We start from the raw sequence: 21,978 nt of genomic DNA, 5'->3' as shown, positions 1-21,978 counted from the left end.
ATATTTTCAACATATTCTCAGATGGATGGTCTTAACTTGATAAATCCTTTGAACCATATGTAAACAAGGATAAGGTTAGGTTAGGTTTTGATCTCAGGCGCCCATGGCTTGAGTTTCTTAACTTTGTAGTTAAGAAACTCAAGCCATGGGTGCCTGAGATCAAAACCTAACCTAAAAAAAAACTAAGGAAATTTGTATTTCCTTAGTTTTTTACAAATTTTTAATGTTTAATTATTATTATTTTTTTCATATTTTAGTCTTCAACACGACCAGGCTTTTCACAAGTAAACATTATCTAATTTTTTGTAATACTTGAACATATTTTTTTCTTTCAATGTAGTGAAACAAGCTAATTGGATTAGGAAAGATTAACCCAGTAAGTTACAATATACATACAATACTTTTCTCATTGCTGAGAATCGTGACTCCTATTTAATTTCCCTAGTGTCAAAGAGAGTCAAATACACAGACGTTAATAAAACTTGATTGAAACTCCATATCACATTGTTGATCTTCATCTGCTTCTCCCCCCAAAAACTTCTCCAGGTTTGAGTTCACAGTTTGGCAAGCACCTTGTTCACTTCAGAGTTCCTTCCACAGTAGGCAGACAGTTGATAGCCTATTGTGGATGCCTAACTAAGAAAATACACAAACATAATAATGTAACACACAACACTTTGATTTTGCTTATAGATACGTGGATTGGTTTGGCATCAAAGCCTTCGATTACCATACATGGTCATTCCCCGAGGTGACCCACGTTTCCCCCTTATACTCTACAACCAAAGCTGATGACGAATTAAACACGGTTTGTATCTTTATTTCTTCACTACCATAACAAAATAATTAGAGTCATTTAATAGCTGGATGCAACACAACACATGAAAAAGTGTAGTTTCAAGTATAATGCGTTGAAAAATTTTTGAAATTCGTAATGCTTCCTTGTAATTTGTAACTAGTGTTTAAATCTACAGAACGAAGTAATATTTACTAAGCTGTTTAAGAAGGATTAGAGATATGTACCAAAAAGGGGAGCAAGCAAAAAAAAAACTTGGCGTTTAGGTTGTAATTGCATCTAGCTCCTCAATTTCGGTTCATGGACAGGATGTATCATATTTGGCATACCAAAATCAATGGGGAACACAGAAGAAAGAATCATGAACTTCATTATTTATGTATTTTTTTAAGAAGTTGCTCATTACCGGTCACTGAAAAATGATATTTTTGAAAAAAAAGGTTTTTGGTTGTTTTATTATCATCATTGTACTCAAGTTTTAACATTCTCCATGCGTAATGCCTGCGATGGTTAAAATTGTTTGCTGAATTTACACTCCAAGTTTGTCTGATTATTAGGTTGAGAATAGTTCGAACCATAAGAATTCAGTATCTTGTATCTTCCATATAGTTTCTCTATGAATTTTTAAAAATGTCAATGGCGTCCATTTGATGATACCAGAACGTACATGGCATTTCGAAGAAGATCATTGAGAATATGATTTGATTTCAGGATTTCTCCGTTCAGCACATTATTGACGCTGGGGCGGATCCAGTCAAACTGGTTCTGGGAATCCCCACATACGGACGAACCTTCACTCTGGAAGATCCAGGATCTACGGACATCGGTTCAACTGCGACAGGCCCTGGGTTGCCAGGACCCGTTACAGGAGAGGCAGGATCTTTAGCCTATTACGAGGTCACTACCAAATTAAATATTTCTCTTGCATGAATGCTTTTCTTCGATGTGGTCTCACTATCTCAGTATAATAATATTCATTCACAGGCCAAAGGTGAGTGGTTTATTTATTGGTGAAATAGAATGAATCTTTCTGCGACAGACTGCATTTCACCTGAAATGATTATTTTTGATTTCTTATTCTAATATCGTATTCAGTATAAAGCTGATAGGTACCATCATCTGACATTCATGTATTCAGTATAAAGCTGATAGGTACCATCATCTGACATTCATGTATTCAGTATAAAGCTGATAGGTACCATCATCTGACATTCATGTATTCAGTATAAAGCTGATAGGTACCATCATCTGACATTCACGAATTCAGTATAAAGCTGATAGGTACCATCATCTGACATTCATGTATTCAGTATAAAGCTTATAGGTACCATCATCTGACATTCATGTATTCAGTATAAAGCTGATAGGTACCATCATCTGACATTCATGTATTCAGTATAAAGCTGATAGGTACCATCATCTGACATTCATGTATTCAGTATAAAGCTGATAGGTACCATCATCTGACATTCACGAATTCAGTATAAAGCTGATAGGTACCATCATCTGACATTCATGTATTCAGTATAAAGCTGATAGGTACCATCATCTGACAATCATGTATTCAGTTTAAATCTGATAGGTACCATCATCTGACATTCATGTATTCAGTATAAAGCTGATAGGTACCATCATCTGACAATCATGTATTCAGTTTAAAGCTGATAGGTACCATCATCTGACAATCATGTATTCAGTATAAAGCTGATTGGTATCATCATCTGACATTCATGTATTCAGTATTTTGAGCATATATAACTCACCAACTAACCATCTCACCGTTTCCCGCAGAGAGAACAGACCGCCAAACAAGTTGGTCTTGGCACACACTTCTTGTCTCATTCACATTCATACATCGTCTCACATACTATTCTATTATTCTGACTCTTGGCATGTGATCTCCACATTTCTCACACGATCATACATTGTTTTGCCACACATATCACAAGTCAATAATTCTTTTATTTTTTACTTGGTCTGTCAAATATATTAAAGTTTGTATATTTTTTTAATAAAAAAAGTATTTTTTGAATGAATGCACAGATCTGCTCGAACCTGCTATCCACAAATGATCCCAACAAGGAGTGGACAGTGGAGCAGCCCTATCCAGATTCTGTGGGACCCTACGCCTACAAGGGAGACCAGTGGGTTGGGTATGATGACGAGAAGATGGTGAAGAGAAAGGCCCAGTATGCGGCCAACAAAGGACTCGGGGGTAAACCATTATTTGTTTTAATTTTTTTTTTATAATTAAATAATAAGTTATTATCCAAGGTTGATATTTTCAGTTGCGAACTTACCAAATACAAGAGGTCCATAAAAGAATATTTCTCTGATGGTTTGTGAATAATGTTTATGTCTCTATTGTTTATATCTCTATTATGATTTGATTTATATCTACAACTTCTCTCCATGGCTATAAATGTATTGTTTTGTAAATTTTTCGTTTTATATAATTTTTTTTATTCATATTAAGAAACCTTTTTTCACTTTAAAAGCACAAAAGTCGAAATATTTTTCAAAGAATTTTGAATATCTCTCTGTCGGTATTTTGAAATATCTACGATTATAATAATTAATGGTAATAATAAGAGTTTATTCCTAAATGTATGCACGGGTAGTGCGATGCAATCCATTCTATATTTCGAAAAAAAAAATAGACAAAATAGCAATGAATACAATAAAAAGAGAAGTAAATATTTAATAGAGAAATTCATGCAAATAGATGTTTATGGAGGATATTTAATCGTCTCCCGTCTTTAGAGGGCGATCAAAGGGGACACCATCCAGATAACCATGGCAGTGATAATGGCATTCTTCGATTGGCGTAGTCTTCGCCGTAAGCATCCGTGGCGAAGTGCTCTGAAAGAGTGTAGTCGTCCCTCCAGAAACATTACCGTAGCGCTGCAGTATCTCGGTAGGCGGAATATTTGGCTATAAGCATTATTGTAAGCGACTTTTAGCTTATACCATTAGGATGTGCAGAATGCATTGAATAGAATTTAAAAAAATATATCAACCCTTTGACTATAGTGCAACTTAAACTTAAGTGTATCTTTTTTTTATTTTTTTTTATTTTTTTTATTTTTATTTATTTTTTTTTTATTTTTTTTTTTTTTTATTTAAAATTTTTTTTATATAAGATAATGTGTCCTTACTGGGGTACCCCGTTCTAAGGACACCTACCTTTAATCTCGAAGTCTTCTGTTGCCCGAGATACTCCCGCGTTTTTTTTAAACGTTAAATCCATACAGAATCTCTATTGAATACATAGACATATGAATATTAGTAGACCTGCCCTAAGTGATTAAAAGCGTATTATCCCCACTCCCCATACCGGTTCCATTGGAGCCGGCTGTGCTTGCGTATGGCCTCAAGTGAAATTTGAAAACGTGACGTCATCATTCTTGTGCGAACTATGGTCAAAGGCATCATCGGTTCATTTTACGAAATAACACGGCAAAATTTTGACTTGTACTATGAAAACTTGTAAAAATAGATGTGAAAAATAGAATAAACCCAATTGTCGTATTACATTCCATATATAAGCATTATTTTACTTTATTTTAAGCATATTCACATCGTATAATATGAATCAGTTGTTACTATCACATCGAGAAACGTCTGGACGCGAAACACAAAGCTGGTTGGTTGCTGGGAAGTAAATTATGAACATTTATAAAAGTGTCTTAACTAAATACTTAAACGAAATATTCGACTCTGAAAATAGAACCGAATTTTTTTTGCCGAATTTGGACTTCGCAAATTTGTTCATAACGTGGCGAGTAATTTGCGCTCCCATGTAAAAATGTCTATTCATTCAAAAGCAGATTTTACTTTTAAGAAGTAAATGGTGATATTATAATGCGAGATGCCTATTTACTGTCAGATTGATTTATTGACGAATCACAGTCAGCTTCACTCCCTTCGTTCTTCAACAGTTGATTTTACCCCTCGCCATTATCTTCTCGTCTATTAATTCCTATGTCTGTGATTGAATATATAAAATCTAATCTTTGGATATGCTGTTCAGAGGGTCGTTTTCAGGAAAGGAAGGAAGAACTGTTGTATGAGGGAGGAAACTCAGTGGCTGGCAAATGAATTCACAACCGAACTGTTGAACTAAAGAACTTGTAGTAGAAACAAAAGGTTCTCGAGTGACAAATGTCAACCGTGCACAAATGTTTGGCGTATTTTCTTGTGTGTTCCTCGCTAGCACTAGGAAGGAATTCCTTATTTCAGTGCATTCTCCCCAACTGCATTGGTAGCCTTTGACTTACTACCATAAATAAAATTAAAAGAATAGCAGCTTGCCACACTAAAATACATATTGAAAGTTGGGTCAAATCCCGGCACTGGGAGAAAAGGGAAAGGGCACTCGGAACGAGGCAATTCAAAGTACTCATAAACGAACCAGGCAACTACTCGATATGGACAGAAACTCACTGAGGGAACTGGTAGGACTACTAACGGAACACTGCCATCTCAGGAGGCACATGCAGTTGTTGGGAGTGGAAAACACCAACAGATGAAGGAAATGTGATGAGGATGAATTCACCTTTGGTGCCAATGTCCCGCTCTGCTGGGAACAAGGCTCAGATACCTGGGAAGACACATTGTAGAACTAGAAGTCTTAGCCACATATCCATATCCAATGACATCCCTGGTGAACCGGACCTGATTACTGTTAAAGGAATGAGGTAAAATGGGAAATAGCACAATGGACCTATGGCATAAGTGCTTACGGGAACTACATGTAAACCGTCTCTGCTCTATAAATAAATAAGACAAACGCTCTGTAAGAAAATATAATAATAAATCAATACCATGGCAGCATGGCAGGAGCCCCCTTCGAAGGTTTCTTGGAGAAATAACACCATGAAATATTCTATATAAGTTAATTTAAAGTTAATATATTACACATATTGGGATATACCTACATATATTGGGATTCTATTTTTTTAAATTAAATGTAATACAAATGATGAGCGATATAAATATGGAAGGAATTGTATTGCACTACCTCTTTTTGATTTGGTTATTAAGTTATAGTAAACACAGTTATCTGATGATTGTATTGTGGTTTTGTCATCAGGAATCATGTTCTGGAGCCTGAATCAAGATGATTTCATCGGAACATGCCACGGAAGAGCATACCCCTTAATTGAATATGGCAAGGAAGCTTTTTACGAAAGTCTTGGGTAAGCTTGTATTACACATTATATATTCAACAATACCATTTTCTGATTATCTATTCCCCAGTGTTGTGAGATTTACAAAAATGTTTCTAAGGAAGCGTTTGTTTTTAACCATATTTAAGTGTCGCATTAAAGATATTTTTATTGGTTTTTCATTGTTTTTCTTTTATCCACTCGAGCGATTGGTGTCATATATATATTCAGTTTATTATTTACTTTAATGTGGAAAACTTTCGTCATAATATTAATGTGGAAACATATGAAACTGCTTACTGCGGTTTAAAGCCAATGAATCCGTCTAGATTTCACAGTTTATCCCACATTTTTAGGTTCTATAAATTTGGCACATTATGGCAAGTGATCGCTCGAAACCTTTTTGCAAACTTGGCTCAAGTGGATTTATACCACTGTTTAAAAAAAATCTATTTAATTTATGTTATTGCATGTATATATGCATGTATACATGCAATAACTATCTATGTGTCGTGTGTGATTGCACCAATCCCCACCAAACTTCACATTCCGTATAAAGAAAGTAATATTATTTTTATCACTGTTTTTCCAAAAAATTGAATTAAATATTTTCATTTTTCATTTAGAATTAAGGGTACTCTCACTCCTGCGCCAACTAGTGCTACGCCAACTAGTGCTACGCCAACTACTGCTGGGCCAACCACTGCTACGCCAACTACTGCTACGCCAACTACTGCTACGCCAACTACTGCCACGCCAACTACTGCTCCATTGCGAGCCGTTACTCCAGTTTCCGCTCCAATTACTTCTGAAAGGGTAAAGCGTCAAATTTTAATACTTTATGGTTGAATATAAGAAGCATACAACAGGGCAGTTATACAAATTACATTGATTTGCAAAGGGGAAGGCACCAATAAAAAAATGTTTCGGGAAGTTAGTAAGGACCCTTAAAAAAATGTATCGAAATAATTTACTTATAAAAAAACATTTCTTTTATTTATTTATGTGTAATTGTATTTATACACGGGTGCTTTTTAGTCACCACCAGGGAAAGGTATAAAGGAAAAGATAAGGGTAAATGCAAAAAATTTCTTGTTATCTTGATCATTGTGAGATATATGATAGAACGCCAGCCTTCCTTGGTAAATATTAGATAAAAATAAAAAGGTCTTCACCAATACCAACACCGGAGAACATCTGTGATAAAACATATATTTCAAAGTATAACAAGATTTTCGAAAGTACTTTGAATAAAATGAAATAATAATATTTCTTTTTCACGATAATTTTTTTTTATTCCACCGATTTGAGTTTTAAAGCATGTTTTTATTTCAGAATTCCGAGGATGTTAATGGAGAAGCTGTGGATAGTTCTAAGACATCAAGCGAATTAGCGAGCTTCCTAAATTACCTGCAGAAATTAGGTGAGTTTGTTAAAATTATTTCCATAAATTTGTCGTTGACGTTTGTTACAAATTCCAAGTGAGACGAGCGACGACAAAGGGAATCGCCGTTACTTGTTTAATACACCTCTTTCACAAGGTCGATTAAATTCATGTTCTAATATAAAGTAATTGTAGGTAAATTAGAGTTCTACTATGACATTTGGACGAGTGATATCAAGTGAAGGCATTTTAAAAATAATTATAGTTTATAAGGATTTATAAAAAAAATCGCTGGAGACTAAAATATTAATTTAGTACCCATACCTATTAAATCAATCAAAAAAAATATTGCTTTCATTATATATTTATAATTTAAATTTTATTTCAGGGGGAATTGAAGGGTTGCAGCAAATATTATCACAGAATAATGGAGAAAGGTGAGAATAAAATCATTATAGTAATAATGAAAATTACACGCGGGCCACAGATAGCTGTGCACGATTGTGACACTGTAAAGCGGGCTACATACAGCAGAGAACTTTAGCTTCGTTCACTATGAGCTGCCATACATATTCAAACATAGCGGGACATGGGCACGCTACGCACGGCTGCGTTGGTATGTGACAACCTAGGCACACGTGTGGGCTGCGGCGGATGCGCCGGCCGAGTGTGGACGTCGTGTGCGTCTGTTTGTGGTCACACATTGCTAGCTGAGCTGCGCCATGAACACATCCATTTTCAATATCCTTTATCACGCGTAAAGCCACGTGTGTGCGCAGCTGTCTGTGGCTCGCCATAGTAAAACAAAACAATGTTGAACATTTCAACTAAGTCAATAAAGAATGTCTCTTCACGATTTTTTACAATTAAATTGAAATGTGAATATTATTAAGCCTGGTTTATGTGGTGCTTCAAAAACTAACTATTTTACTTTCTAATTCAGATTAACACCTACTTTGCGCACACCATCTCTATCTATTCCGGCAGAAAGGCCAAACACGATAAACAAACCAACCAATATATATACGGAGAGACCTTCGAATGAAAAAAGGTATTATGAAGATACTAATAATCCCACAGTAAATTTTGGTGAGTTTTATGGCCTCAGAAACTTTTCTGGTGCAAGTCCTCTCTCCGTATCCTCAAAAGTAGCAGTTCTTTTTTCAAATGCTGCAAAACCAGTTCCCGTATCTTACTCCTCAGATATTTCTGTTAATTTGCCAAATGACTCCATATCAGTTCCAATTGTATTATCTTCTGATCTTAAAATTTTCAACTCGGATGCTGACCCCTTTGCCGCCAATCATGAAATATCACTGAACCCCAAAAATGATGGATCAGTTTCTAAAACTGAAGTCCACAGTATAGGCAATTCGAGGAAAAATCAATTCAAAGATGATAAAAATGGAAAAAATAATGATATTCTAAATATTGATACAAGAATCCGTGAGATACCAGAAAATCGCGAGAGAAAGAGCAGATCAAGTAAAAAATCTAGACCCGTTGAAGACAAGGAAACAAAACAAGTTAACAGTTTAGACAAGCAAATAGACTCAGTTTTCGGGAAACAACCACGTGCAATATTAAGCAGGATGTCAGATACAAAGATTGATACAACATTGAAGCCATCGCCTCTGCCTGCAGCAAAACATCAAATGAGAAGTAATCTTAAAATAGAGTTGAGTACCTTCGAAACCAGTTCACCTAAAGCAAATTATAAAAGTACAACAGTTAAAAAAATTGATTACACAAGAAGAAGTCAAAGAGACAATGAGAGAATCAGATCATCATTATTTAGATCAACCACAACAAGACCGGTGTATGAAAACCGCGAGTCAAAATTTTTTAAAATTCCTGATGATCGCAGAAGGAGGAGTAATTCTTCTCATCGTGGGTTCTTTTATTCCAGACAGACCATAGAGCCCCATTTGGAGGAAGTCACCAAATCATCGACATCGGTCAACGGGAGAAAATCCGCCAGAGGTTTTTTCTCAAAGTTAAGATGAGAAAACCCTAACTGTCATTTTGGTCATATCAATTAAATTTGAAATTTGGTTGAATAAAGTGATAAGAAAGAATAATTAAAAAAATAATGTATGTGTTTTATGCGGAATGTATGCATAATAATATATTTTTTTTAATTGGTTGGGAAAAAAATACATCTTCGATTAATAATAATTGGTTATATGAAAGCAAAAACTATAAAATTGTTCAGTGTTCTAGTGATGAAGGATTTCATCAGAGATGTGCAAAATAGGTACACAAAACCATTTGAAATGCAAAATGGAAATGGGTCAAAACTTTTCCATTTGAAAATGCAAAATGCAAAATGGTTTTTAGAAAAGCATTTCAAATGCAAAATGCAAAATGCATTGAAAATGCAAAATGGTTTCTCAGGTCAAACAATTAAAATAATTATAGAATTTTTAAACAATTTTGTCATTTAACAATGGACATCAATGTAGAAAAAACATATTACATGATGGTAAATCCAAAAACACCACGACTACAGATTATGAAACCACAAAAAATTTGCGCGGGACTAATGTTGCCAACGTAAAAACATAGAAACTGCTATCTAACATTTAATAGCGTCATGGCCCCATGTTCAGTATTTGAATCAGTATTTTTTGTAATGGTATCACTCAATTGCCAGGGCTCCTACCAGGGAGCAACTTGACAAATGTAAATTATCTCTCATAGCGAGGTTGAGGACCGACTGATATTTAGGGCTTATGAAAAAAAGATGAGTGGAGATAGTAGGAAGTATGTTGCAAAAAAGCATTTAAAATGGAAAATGCATTGAGAAAAGCATTTAAAATGCAAAATGCAAAATGGTTTTTAGAAAAGCATTTAAAATGCAAAATGGAAAATACCCATTTTGCATTTTGCATTTCCATTTGAAATGGATTTATTTGAAATAAAGCACATCTCTGGATTTCATAAACATGTTTAAAGGTCAATAACAAAATTATTGCGGTTTGCATTTCAGTTCACATTTTAAGGGTTATAGTAAAAGGGAAATTAGGTTTATCAATTTCATTCCTTTTTTGTCGCCCCTCTTTCAACTAAACTGTATTTATAAACTTAAATTTCATGTAATTTTTTCGCCCGTCTTTCAACTAAACTATATCTATAAACTTATATTTCCTGTAATTTTGTCGCCCCTCTTTCAACTTAACTATATTATTTTATAAAAAAAAATTTCCTGTAATTTTTTTTGGGCTTACAACAAATCATTTAAGTGTAAATAATGAATATGTACACACAACACGGAAAGGACAATAATTATTTGTAACGGTACTGCACAGTCGCAGGCACATTGATAAAATAGAATAGATATTGGCAAATCATTTTAAAGAGGACACTTTGAATGTATTAGTTATAGCGTTAGCATAATTTAGTCTATGGTTAGCATCGAAAGTTTTGAACAAGTTTGGAATACCTGCTCGCAGTCCCCGCAAATGGCAAAAGATTCTGGGTGCAAAGTGACGTTTAAATTTAGAGTCGCGTTTCAAGTTGACAATGTGGTTTATATATTTTTTTTTGGAAAAAATTCGGTTTATGGGAGTCACTCTAATAACCGAAATTGAACTTGATTTAGACTCATTTAGGGCTGGGGAATCCGAATCTGTAAGAATTAGGTGGGGGTCGGCACTATTAACTGAGTTATAGGGTTTTGAAATTTCGTACGCGATACATAGAAACCATGTTTTATTTATCAATTATGACATAAGAAAATCAAATTAGTGACTATTTATTAGTCTCACATTTCAGAAGTGCCAACCAAAAAATAAAAAGTGTTGCCATATAATAATAATATCAATGCATGGAAAATTCAGAAAATTAAATATCATTTGCCAGATTTGTACTTTATTATTTAAAATCTTGTAAATATTAAATTTATATATATATAACCTAACCTAACTGTGATTTTCTATAACAAAAAAATGACCCTTTAATAACGCCCACTCGCGTCCCCTTTAGAGTTATATCCCAGTTTTCAAGTAGTTTGTGGGCTACGCTAGGTTTGTATAGACTGGTTTGTGATTTGATTCTAATACCTTTTTTCCATGTTATTTCCTGTTACAAAAAATTGCCCCTTTAATAACGCCTGCTCGCGTCCCCTTTAGAGTTACATCCCAGTTTTCAAATAGTTTGTGGGCTACGCTAGGTTTGTATAGACTGGTTTCTGATTTAATTCTAATACCTTTTTCCCATGTTCTTCTGCCTACTCTAACCCAAACTAAAAACCTAACCTATTTTGTAAAAAAATATTATTATTATATGGCAACACTTTTTATTTTTTGGTTGGCACTTCTGAAATGTGAGACTAATAAATCGTCACTAATTTGATTTTCTTATGTAATAATTGATAAATAAAACATGGTTTCTATGTATCGCGTACGAAATTTCAAAACCCTATAACTCACTTAATAGTGCCGACCCCCACCTAATTCTTACAGATTCGGATTCCCCAGCCCTAAATTAGTCTAAATCAAGTTCAATTTCGGTTATTCGAGTGACTCCCATAAACCGAATTTTACCCCAAAAGCAAGGGTCTCTGTAAAATGATTTACCTGTAAATTAAGTGAGTTTTTTTTTTTAATAATATTTCTAAAGCACTACAGAAAACAAATGCTAGTGGTATGTTGCTGAGCGACACATTTCTATTTAGGTATTTCCATCGCCCTTGCGGCGATTTTTCACTTAAACGATGCTCTAAAAATATCCAAAGAAAGACAGCTCTACACATAATTGCGCGTATTATGTAGTTAAAGTGCCATAACTAAAATAATGACGTGTTTGCACGAATTCTACGTCGCAGAAATGTTTTTTTTGAATGATAGCAATGGTGAAATTTGGCATAATTTTGAGAGTTTGCTTTTATTAATATTATGTTCACTTGAAATTCTCAGTGAGGCGAATACAAATTCACCGGTGGTTTCGGACAACCGGCGGATTATCTCCGACGGAATTGACCGTGAACACGAAAGGCGGACTAATTTTCCTCGACGTGGAATATTTTCCACAAGGCAGACTATTCAAGTAGAGCCCGCTTTGGAACAAGTCAGCAATTCACCGACGGTTTCGGACAACCGGCGGATTATCTCCGACGGAACTGACCGTGAACCCGAAAGGCGGACTAATTCTCCTCGACGTGGAATATTTTCCACAAGGCAGACTATTCAAGTAGAGCCCGCTTTGGAACAAGTCAGCAATTCACCAACGGTTTCGGACAACCGGCGGATTATCTCCGACGGAATTGACCGTGAACCCGAAAGGCGGACTAATTCTCCTCGACGTGGAATATTTTCCACAAGGCAGACTATTCAAGTAGAGCCCGCTTTGGAACAAGTCAGCAATTCACCGACGGTTTCGGACAACCGGCGGATTATCTCCGCCGGAATTGACCGTGAACCCGAAAGGCGGACTAATTCTCCTCGACGTGGAATATTTTCCGCAGGGCAGACCATACAAGTAGAGCCAGCCTTGGAACAAGTCACCAAATCTTCGACGGTCGATGAGAGAAGACCCACTGGAGGTTTTTTTAGAAATTTGGGATGAGAAAAATGTCTCTCAATTTTTGCTCTAAACATCAATAGAAAATTTTATAATCATACGATCGCAAAAGGAATACAATATTTTTAAAGCATTTTGTAAGTCCGATTATCAGATCGTGTACTCGTATCATAAATATGATCACTTGAAACCTTAAAACCCTCAATGAGGCGAAAACTCTCCGATGATTGTATCCGAAATCTGGTGGATTTTCACCAACGATCTTGTCAATTTGCTTTATGTACTTGCTGTTATAACTGTCATAGTATAATAAAAAATATTAAGTTTAAAATATTATAGTTAAGACCATGAAACTGCATTTATTCAATGTTTATTATAATAACTCACGCTCAAATAAATTAGATACTTGAAAGATGGGAGGATGTTTTTATTTATTTTATTAATTACTAGCTGTACCCCGCCAAGCATTACTGTAGCTCAGTCTGTCTGTGCAGATAGAGAAACAACAGTGCGTGTTGCTTTTACGTCCAATAGATGGCGCTGTTTAAAAAAAAAAAAAACAACATTTTTTTACCTGTCACATGTGACATCTGTATGATATAGGTATATAAAAACACGCCCGTATTCGAATGCAACGTTATGTCAAAATTTCAAGAACTTTCGGAGATTTAAGATGTTGAACAAACGACCATTTAAATTTTTATTTATATTATTTATAGATTAGTTATTTCATAGTTATTTAATTCATACTTATTTAATTATTATGCTTACCTAAAGTTTAAATCAAATACGATTGTAAAAGTTCTACCAGGTAGAGTTATATTAATCCCTTTCAGACCTTAATAATTATATTTTTATCACTTTATGTTATTAGTGTACTTTTAATTTAATTTAATTTCAATACAGTCCATTCTCATTAAATACATATAAATTACGTCTTATAAAATTCATATAAGATCCAGTAACATTACCAAATATCTTTTTTGTAAAAAAAAACTAATGTATCATCAATAAAAACATAAAATTGAGAATGCCAGATTGTAATATTTGATGCTGAATGACAATTGGTTGAATGAAAAATATAACAAAATACTGAATTAAAAAAAAGATACGTAAAAATCTTTTAAAACATATTTTAAAAATAAAATCGGTAGTGAAAATTTGGTCGAAATTAAACACAATAATAATTATTTAAAACGCAAAATGTCTGAAACCTAGTTATTTTCAAATAAATATCATGTAACAGATTTCCAGATAAAGTTAAAAAAATGCAAACATATAAATCACGATATGAGAACAAGTGTTCCTGAAAAACCGAATATTTTCGCAAAACCTGTTAATTCGTGCGGAAGGCGTGCAATCCCGTGTTTATAACCGAATTACCAATAATTTGAAGACATTCTTACCAAATTAGCAATACTCATTTTTTTCCATGCGGTATGAAACAGTTGTTGCTTGACAGCCTTGACAGTTTTTTCTTCTTCAGAAGACATTACCACTGCCACCACTGGAACTTATATTGCCACATTTCGGCCAATTTGCAAAAAACCCCGAGCTTTTACTGGCCAAAGTGTGGCCATTTTGAAGAGATATATGTGTAAAAAGAGAATTTTTTTAAACTTCTCACGTCTTCGAAACTTCGACATTCACTGAGATCACTTTTTTACACAGCAAATGGTTTCCACATTTTTCAATAGATGTACCATCTCTATACAGTGGTCTAATAAAAACAAGTTTTTTTCAGTTTAGAAATATTTTAGAAATGCTGTCTTGTCGTTGCAATAAAAATTCCCGTCAATGTATATTTCACTCAAATTCGGCTATATTATTGTAGGTATATCAATGTATTTGTTGCATCCGAAATTGTTTCCGAATTATAGCTTCAGATGCACACGAATTACGTGTAAATGAATTTGAAACGAAACGAAAGATGTTTATTGGTATTGGGTGATTATATATGTAGGGATGAAACAAGATATGAAATGAGGGAAAAAAGGAGACCAATCACTCAGGGGTGGGGGATTAGCTGCCCCCCAAGACAAAATGCTGAACAAAAAAAATATGGGAAAAAATAATAAATGTAACAAGTTTAGAGACAGATACAGATGTAACGCGTCGTCCAAGTTAGGGTCAGATTTCCGTCCAGGCCCGAGAGGCTCCGGCCTAGGACCCCCAAGCTCGGGGTAGAGGGCCCCAGCTAGGGACTAATTTTTCTTTAACAATCTTCACAGGTAAGATCCCGATATGAAATAAATTCCTCGGGGCATAATATGTCATCTTTGGAGACTCATTGAAGAATATTTTACACATTGTGGACAGAAGACTTCGAAAATAATTTACAATTTTTTCCAAGGTTGGGGAGACCCCGGCTAAGTGCCAAAATGATACACATTGAGGACATGGCATAATATTTCACATTTTTACATAAGCGGAAAATGTTGCTTGTGCAATGATAAATGGCTTAGCCAGCAGTATTTTGACTCGCAACGCCTGGCTGGGAATCTGAGGAATTCGTTCACTTGGCTAGTAGCCGGTTATGCTGGTAGTACCATAATATTGTTATTCCGATTTGACAGCTCATAGAAGGATCCACGATCATGCGAACTCTGGCGGGATGAAAGGTACTATCCAACACGGACACCACCTTGAAACAGAAACGGAATGTACAAACAAATTAAAAGACATACGAGATCCGACTCCGCTGCGCTCAGTCAGTTAAGAAACATAAATGAAGAACTAGGAGTTAAAAACCAGCTCCGCGGGTTTTTTGCTGCTGGGCCCTGCGGGCGGCACTCGGTTGGGCTTCGCCCAGTTTAAGTGATACCAACAACAGTTACATTTAATATATAGATATTAGGTCATCCACAGAGAGCGTGAGTATATATTGTTGAAACACGGAACAGGAATGAATAATAACATGCTCAATTTAGGTATAATAAGAATAAAATTTGTTTGAATAAATGAAATTTTACGTATTTGTGATGGATTATTTTTTTAATTATTTATAAACCAATAAATTAACATACATTTTTTTTTGGTATAATCCACCTCACTAGGCTGAGCCTGTTCCGAGGTGGCGGGAGTTTGATCTAATTTTAGATAATGCGAATTTACATAGAATCAAAGATATAAATAATTAGATATGTGGCGTTGAGAAGAATCCAGATTAACTAATTAATAATAAACCGCTCAACCTACTTAGTACCTACGACCGAGTTACGTACTTGCAGCCGAAATCAAAACAAAGCAACCTACCTACAATACGTCGCAGTCCGTCTGGCACACTACGACAACTCGCCAGAAGGTTCGAGTCAACCGCCTATGCATAATTGCCGCGCCGCCGAAACTTCGCGAAAGGCCCAGACTGAGCGAGTGGCTTCGATTTAGTTGCCATTCATCTACCTACTGTTGCCACCGGCCGAACAGTATAAATAAGCCCGACGCAGCGAGACAGTCAGTCAGTCATCAATCTGCCGCCAACGATTTACTAATCTCACGAGTGACGATCGGCGCGTCCCGCGCCCCTCGCGAAGGACAATACACCCGGCTTCGCCGGTATAATCATGGACTCCATCGGGACATCATATTAGCGTCTCGGCCACGTCCCTGGCCAGCGCTACACGGATTACAGCGCCTTGGTTCCAGCGTCTCTGACCAGCGCTTCATCCACGCATCATGACCACCATGAGGACACGCAGCATCCTCTCTGGTTTACGCCGCTCCCGCTCAACTGCCTACAAGGTCCGCCGCACCTTCGGCCTTCCCGTCAGCACTGGAGTATTGATTCCCCAGATCGCCAGTGCCCGACAGTCATCGAGTCCCGGTCACCAGCGCCCGGCGTCGACTCACTGACCCGCGCTTGACCAGCACATCACCCCAGCGTCCGGAGAATACCACATCTGTCCTACGTCATCTCTTCATCACGGCAACTGACTCAATAAACACCGTGATCTTCACGACACCGAATTTTATTTCGTGCCTCTCACCCTTTTAAAAAGAAAAACATAAGAAATAATGAAAATACAAATAAATGAATGAGAACAAATGAGAAAAATTCAGACGTGGAGTGTGCTATAATTTATGATATTGTAGATGTTATCTGTCCGCAGTATACAATGCCTTTGTTGACTATCCATGTGTGGATTTTGTGTCTTATATTTACACTTGTTGCCAGGTCTTTAATATCTTTTTCCATTAAATTGAAAATTTTTGGGGCCAGATTATGAAAATGTCTCTGTCCATGGGTGGTATTTATCTTCGGGGTCATGTGTTGATGTCCTTTTCTTGTTTCGTAGTATGATGGTTAAGTTTGTCTTTTTGGTAATAGAGTTATAATTTTTATGTATAGTTGCTGTATGTTCAGTACGGTGAAGTCCTTAAATAACTGTATTGTCGAGAATCTGTAAGTTTTTTTGTGATAACTTTAATTAAGGCTTTTTGCGCTTTGAAACGAGGGTCCATATTAGTTTTAGCAGCACCACCCCAACCAATCATACCGTGAGTGATAATGGACTGGGCTAGTGCGTAATATGTATATTGTTTTTAGAGTCTTCGTTTGTATTATGTTTCGTATGTTCTTAAAGAAATATATCAGTTTTCTAACTTTACCCGCTGTTTATTTATTTTTTCTATCCATCTAAAATAGTTGTCAATGTAAATGCCTAAGTTTTTAATTACCTGGGTTCGTGTTAATGGGTTGCATAGGCAGTTGTTTTTAGATGTGCAGTCATGAATGGTTTAGTTTTCATCGAGTCTTGGTTGTCGTCTGGATCTATGCTAAATGTCATGTACTTTGTTTTATCTATATTTAGTGTCAGCAGATTATTGTCTAACCAATATTTAATCTTGTTTATTCCTTCAGTTGCATTTTTATATACATTTGTCCAAGAATCCGAAGTAAAAACAAGAACAGTGTCATCCGCAAAGCAAATAATATCTCCACTTATGTCAAGCTGACATAAGGAATTAATATATAAGAACAAGATGGGTCCTAATGTACTTCCTTGGGGAACTCCGTAAGTTATGTATCTATTTGGGCTTGTTATATTGTCTACTTTTAGTGAGTGGCTGCGGTCAGTTATATATGATTTGAACCAGTTATAAGCTGAATTTTTAATACTTACCTATGTTTTCCAGTTTTTTAAGGAGGATTTTGTGGGACACTGTATCAAAAGCTTTGTTCAGATCCAAAAATACCGCAATGCAACTTTTTTTTTGGTCAACATTTTACGAATGGTCTCTGTTACTTTTAATATTGCATTTTGTGCTCCCATATTCTTTCGAAAACCATACTGGTTTTCTGATAAGATTTTATGTTTGTCTAAGTAGTCCACAAATTGGATTTTTACTAGATTTTCGAGTACTTTAGTGAGCACATTTAAAAGTGAGATAGGCCTGTAGTTTGTGGGATTATTTTTGTCTCCAGATTTATAAATAGGCACTATGTTTGCAGTTTTAAAATGGCTGGGGAATATACCGCTAGTGATACTGAGATTACAGATGTATGTGAAGGGAAGAACAATTATATATTTTATTTCTTTTATAAGTTTCGTGTCAAGTTTGTCGAGTCCAGTAGCACAATCGTTTCTCAATTTGTTTATGTGATGTATTATGTCTTTGGTTTGCAAAGTTTTAATTCTAAAATTGTATTTAGAATTGATATCTTGGGCAGTCATGAGGTATTTGTCAGCAAGTGTATTTTCATCAGTGTTCATTTTATTCAATAGTTTTCGGGCTAATTTTTGACCAATGTCTGTAAAGTAATTATTTAATGTGTTAGCAATATCAGTCTGGGCATTCATTATTGTATCATTAACTTCTATTTGTTTGATTTGTTCTGCTGGTTTCCTATTTATGTTATTGATTTTCTTTACAGCATTCCATAATACCTGTACTGAATATCTACGCCAGTGACATCGACTGTAAATGCCGGTTCCCTCTCGGGGGTACCTTGGATAAGGATTTGCAAAGAAACACGACTTGCGAATGTCGTCGGACAACTAACTGATTGTGCCAGTTGTTTGCATATTTATTGAGTTGAAATTCAACACGTATTACTGTACAGCCATTATTTGTATCTCTAAACAGGATGCATTAAAAGCATTAAGGAACCAAGAAAAATAACCAAATTTTAATTACTATGGTAAAATCCCATTTGACACATGATACGTGTCCGGTGATAAGCTTCAAAAGGGATTCGGCGTCGTTAGTTGCGTGATAACAGTAAATATTCATTTCCTTAATTATTTTAATAATTATGTAGGTACATCCACCTGCTGTCCGGTACAATACCTTTGGGTCTTCTTTGTTTTCTTCAATTTTTCGTCTATAATATTCTTCTTTAGTTCGTTTTACTATCAATCGGCAGATATTCCTATATTTTTTGTAGTAATTTTGGAGCCTTATGTTATTCGGCGAGTTTGATGCCTGTTTATGTAGCTTATCGCGCTTATGTAAACATTTCACCAGGTTGTCGTTGATCCCAGGGTTAAGTTTTTTATTTTTGTGGACCAGCGTTCGGAAGGTTATGTATTTTATCACATTCATATTTATTTGTTCGGTGAAAATCTTCATTGCTGCATTAACATCTGTTTCATTTAAAATATTTGCCCAGATTACGGAATCAAGAGATGATCTATGTAACGTTAAAGAATTGTGCAAGTTTGGATTGCCAGGGTAGTGCCCGATTATTGTTTTGTTGAGACTTTTTTCGGGTGGCTGCCCTGCGATCGGTTGGACGAGCGGGCTAAATAACCCGGGTAGGTAGATCGGGACCAATACGGGGAGTGGACGATTCCGCGGTGCGCGTTGCGTTTTGCGGGACAAATTAATATTGTACAAAAATGGAAAAGAGCACGCGGATACCATGAACCGATCCTTCGGAGACTTTCCGTGTTTAATTAACCAAACATGAAACAGACGTTTTGACTCCTGCGCGAGATCAGCCGGTTCTTTGTTCGAGTGGTATTGCTCGACGAGATTAAAATATACATCAGTTATTTGGATTAAAAAATGGTTTTATTTGTGAGTGGTTTTGAAGCGTAATTCCTTGGAAACTACACTGGATTACCAAGCATGCTGTCGAGGTGACACAAAGATGAATCATCATTGTTCCGTTAAACGTTCAATGGATGCTGATTAATTGAGGATGGTCTCGCGCACTCCATCCGACGAATCTCTACCCGGCGCAACCTGCTCACCTTCAAAACACCTTCAGACGTGACAACATGATCAAGGTTCTTCAATGCTTTTACACATTATGCCTTCTTGCCTTAGCCCCATCATAGTCCTGGTGATTGACAAGGGTCCATGCTCATCAGACGTGACATTGGCGCCCAACGTGTGGTAACAAAATTACAGAGTCATTATCTGTGTATTTCAGTTGCGTTTTATTTTGTTGACTGTCATTTTTTTCGTTATTTTTCTTGGAAAAGGCTATCATTGTAGCAAAGTGGTCAGTTACTGTTGTATTTATTATAGAAACACTATTATTGAGTACATGTCTACAACTGATATTAACTGTTATCGTACCTAATATAATTTGCTCATAGGAGACTTGCAGTGCTTAAATATGTGTTACAACCGTCAATGTCTATAAGTTGAATCAATATTGTATAGTTTGTCACAATTAAAGATAGTTATAACAAAGTTGACTGAAATAATAGATTATGACATATTGATTAATTGTACCCGTGTTTATGAATAAAAGGAGGGTAATTATGCGATGAGATTAGCAGTCGGTTTAATTAAAAGGTGTTAATTTTACTCCAACTGGTGGTAATTCTTTACCTACAACTGTTACTGTATATAATAAAGTTTAAAGTTAGATTATATATACACCTTCATCAGGCGAGTAAAAATCTATACATAAAGGTAGATTATTACAATATAGCGCCCCTGAGGTGATATCTCATAAAAGCGGCGCTATGCAAATTGTCAAATAAATAAAATGTTTATATTTTATTGTGTACATATGCATTGATATACAACGGAAAATGTTATCCGATTAAAGATTATTTTATTAAAAAACAAATAACTTTGTTAACATCACTTTATTATATACAACCAATACATATTTCATGAACGAAGTTCACCTCATCAGGAGTAAGTATACACCGAAGTCAAAAATTAAATATAGATTACAATTGGAAAGAAGAAGTGGAAGGAGGGGTGAGGGGTAAGAGTAGGCTGGGTTTATAAGAATTAGGATTTACAATATCGTTAGACGGGAAAGACCAGTTAAGTGGGAAAATATTTAGAAGAGAGTTTATAAAAAAAATTCTTGTTAATTATATCTGCTTTTATATTAAAATGTTTTCTAATTTCTAAAATTTCTAACTTACTTATTAGCGATGCTTTATATCCTGTGTGAAGTATTTAAAGACCTGAATTTTTATCGAAAGTGTGATCATTATTCAAAAGATGATTTGCAAACTCAGATTGACTATTTCCATTTAGCGCCCTGAGATGTGCTTTAGTTCTGACTTCAAAGTTTCTTTCACCGTCCAGACGCTTAATAATATTATAGATGTATTGCTAAACTAGAGGTGGGTCCTATGAGTACTTTTCGTTACTGGGTACAATGAGTATAGGTACAGAGAAATACCTGGTAAAAATACCAGTGACAAAATACTCAAAAGTATTTAATACCGACCTGAGATTGATTCTAAATACGTAATTCTAATGCACTCATAATTCTGACCACATATTCCCCACAATTTTTTTTTCTACTTATATGTGATTCCCCACAATAATATTTCGAAATCCATGGGGAGGAGGTAGCTACAGAATTCCATATAGAAAAATTCCCCACGTGGATCCATCCAACAGGATCAAAAATACCCGTTGAAAATACCTATCAAAAATACCTACTAAAAATACCGATCAAAAATACCCATCAAAAATACATATCAAAAATACCTATCAAAAATACCTGGTAAAAGTACCTAAAAGGTATTTTGGAGATCTGTCACAAGTACAAAGTATCGCATGGAAATACCCGGTACTTTTACTGGGTACGATAAATACGCCTCACCTCTATGCTAAACACATTTAAGTGTCAACGGTTTATTTATGGTGTCAACACATTTAGCCAAATTATGTGC

At 35.5% G+C, this 21,978-nt stretch overlaps 1 protein-coding gene across 1 annotated transcript in view; it reads left to right on the top strand.

The window, feature by feature from the left end:
• LOC149420568 (putative chitinase 10) overlaps positions 1 to 13,286 on the top strand; it is a 76,644-nt gene extending 63,358 nt beyond the window's left edge. Inside the window, exons 32-40 of the mRNA XM_089636384.1 lie at positions 694 to 808; positions 1,508 to 1,693; positions 2,840 to 3,011; positions 5,892 to 5,997; positions 6,594 to 6,783; positions 7,303 to 7,390; positions 7,740 to 7,788; positions 8,295 to 8,402; positions 12,271 to 13,286. Coding sequence (XP_089492510.1) covers positions 694 to 808; positions 1,508 to 1,693; positions 2,840 to 3,011; positions 5,892 to 5,997; positions 6,594 to 6,783; positions 7,303 to 7,390; positions 7,740 to 7,788; positions 8,295 to 8,402; positions 12,271 to 12,919 — 1,663 coding nt within the window. The 3' untranslated portion in view covers positions 12,920 to 13,286. The remainder of the gene's footprint in view (positions 1 to 693; positions 809 to 1,507; positions 1,694 to 2,839; positions 3,012 to 5,891; positions 5,998 to 6,593; positions 6,784 to 7,302; positions 7,391 to 7,739; positions 7,789 to 8,294; positions 8,403 to 12,270) is intronic.
• The last annotated feature ends 8,692 nt before the right edge of the window (positions 13,287 to 21,978 follow it).

Source organism: Hesperophylax consimilis, chromosome 10 (genome assembly GCF_061612785.1).
Source record: "Hesperophylax consimilis isolate HC1 chromosome 10, BYU_Hcon_1.0, whole genome shotgun sequence".
NCBI classification, from domain to species: Eukaryota; Metazoa; Arthropoda; class Insecta; order Trichoptera; family Limnephilidae; genus Hesperophylax; species Hesperophylax consimilis.
This window is presented reverse-complemented; position numbering and strand designations above follow the sequence as displayed.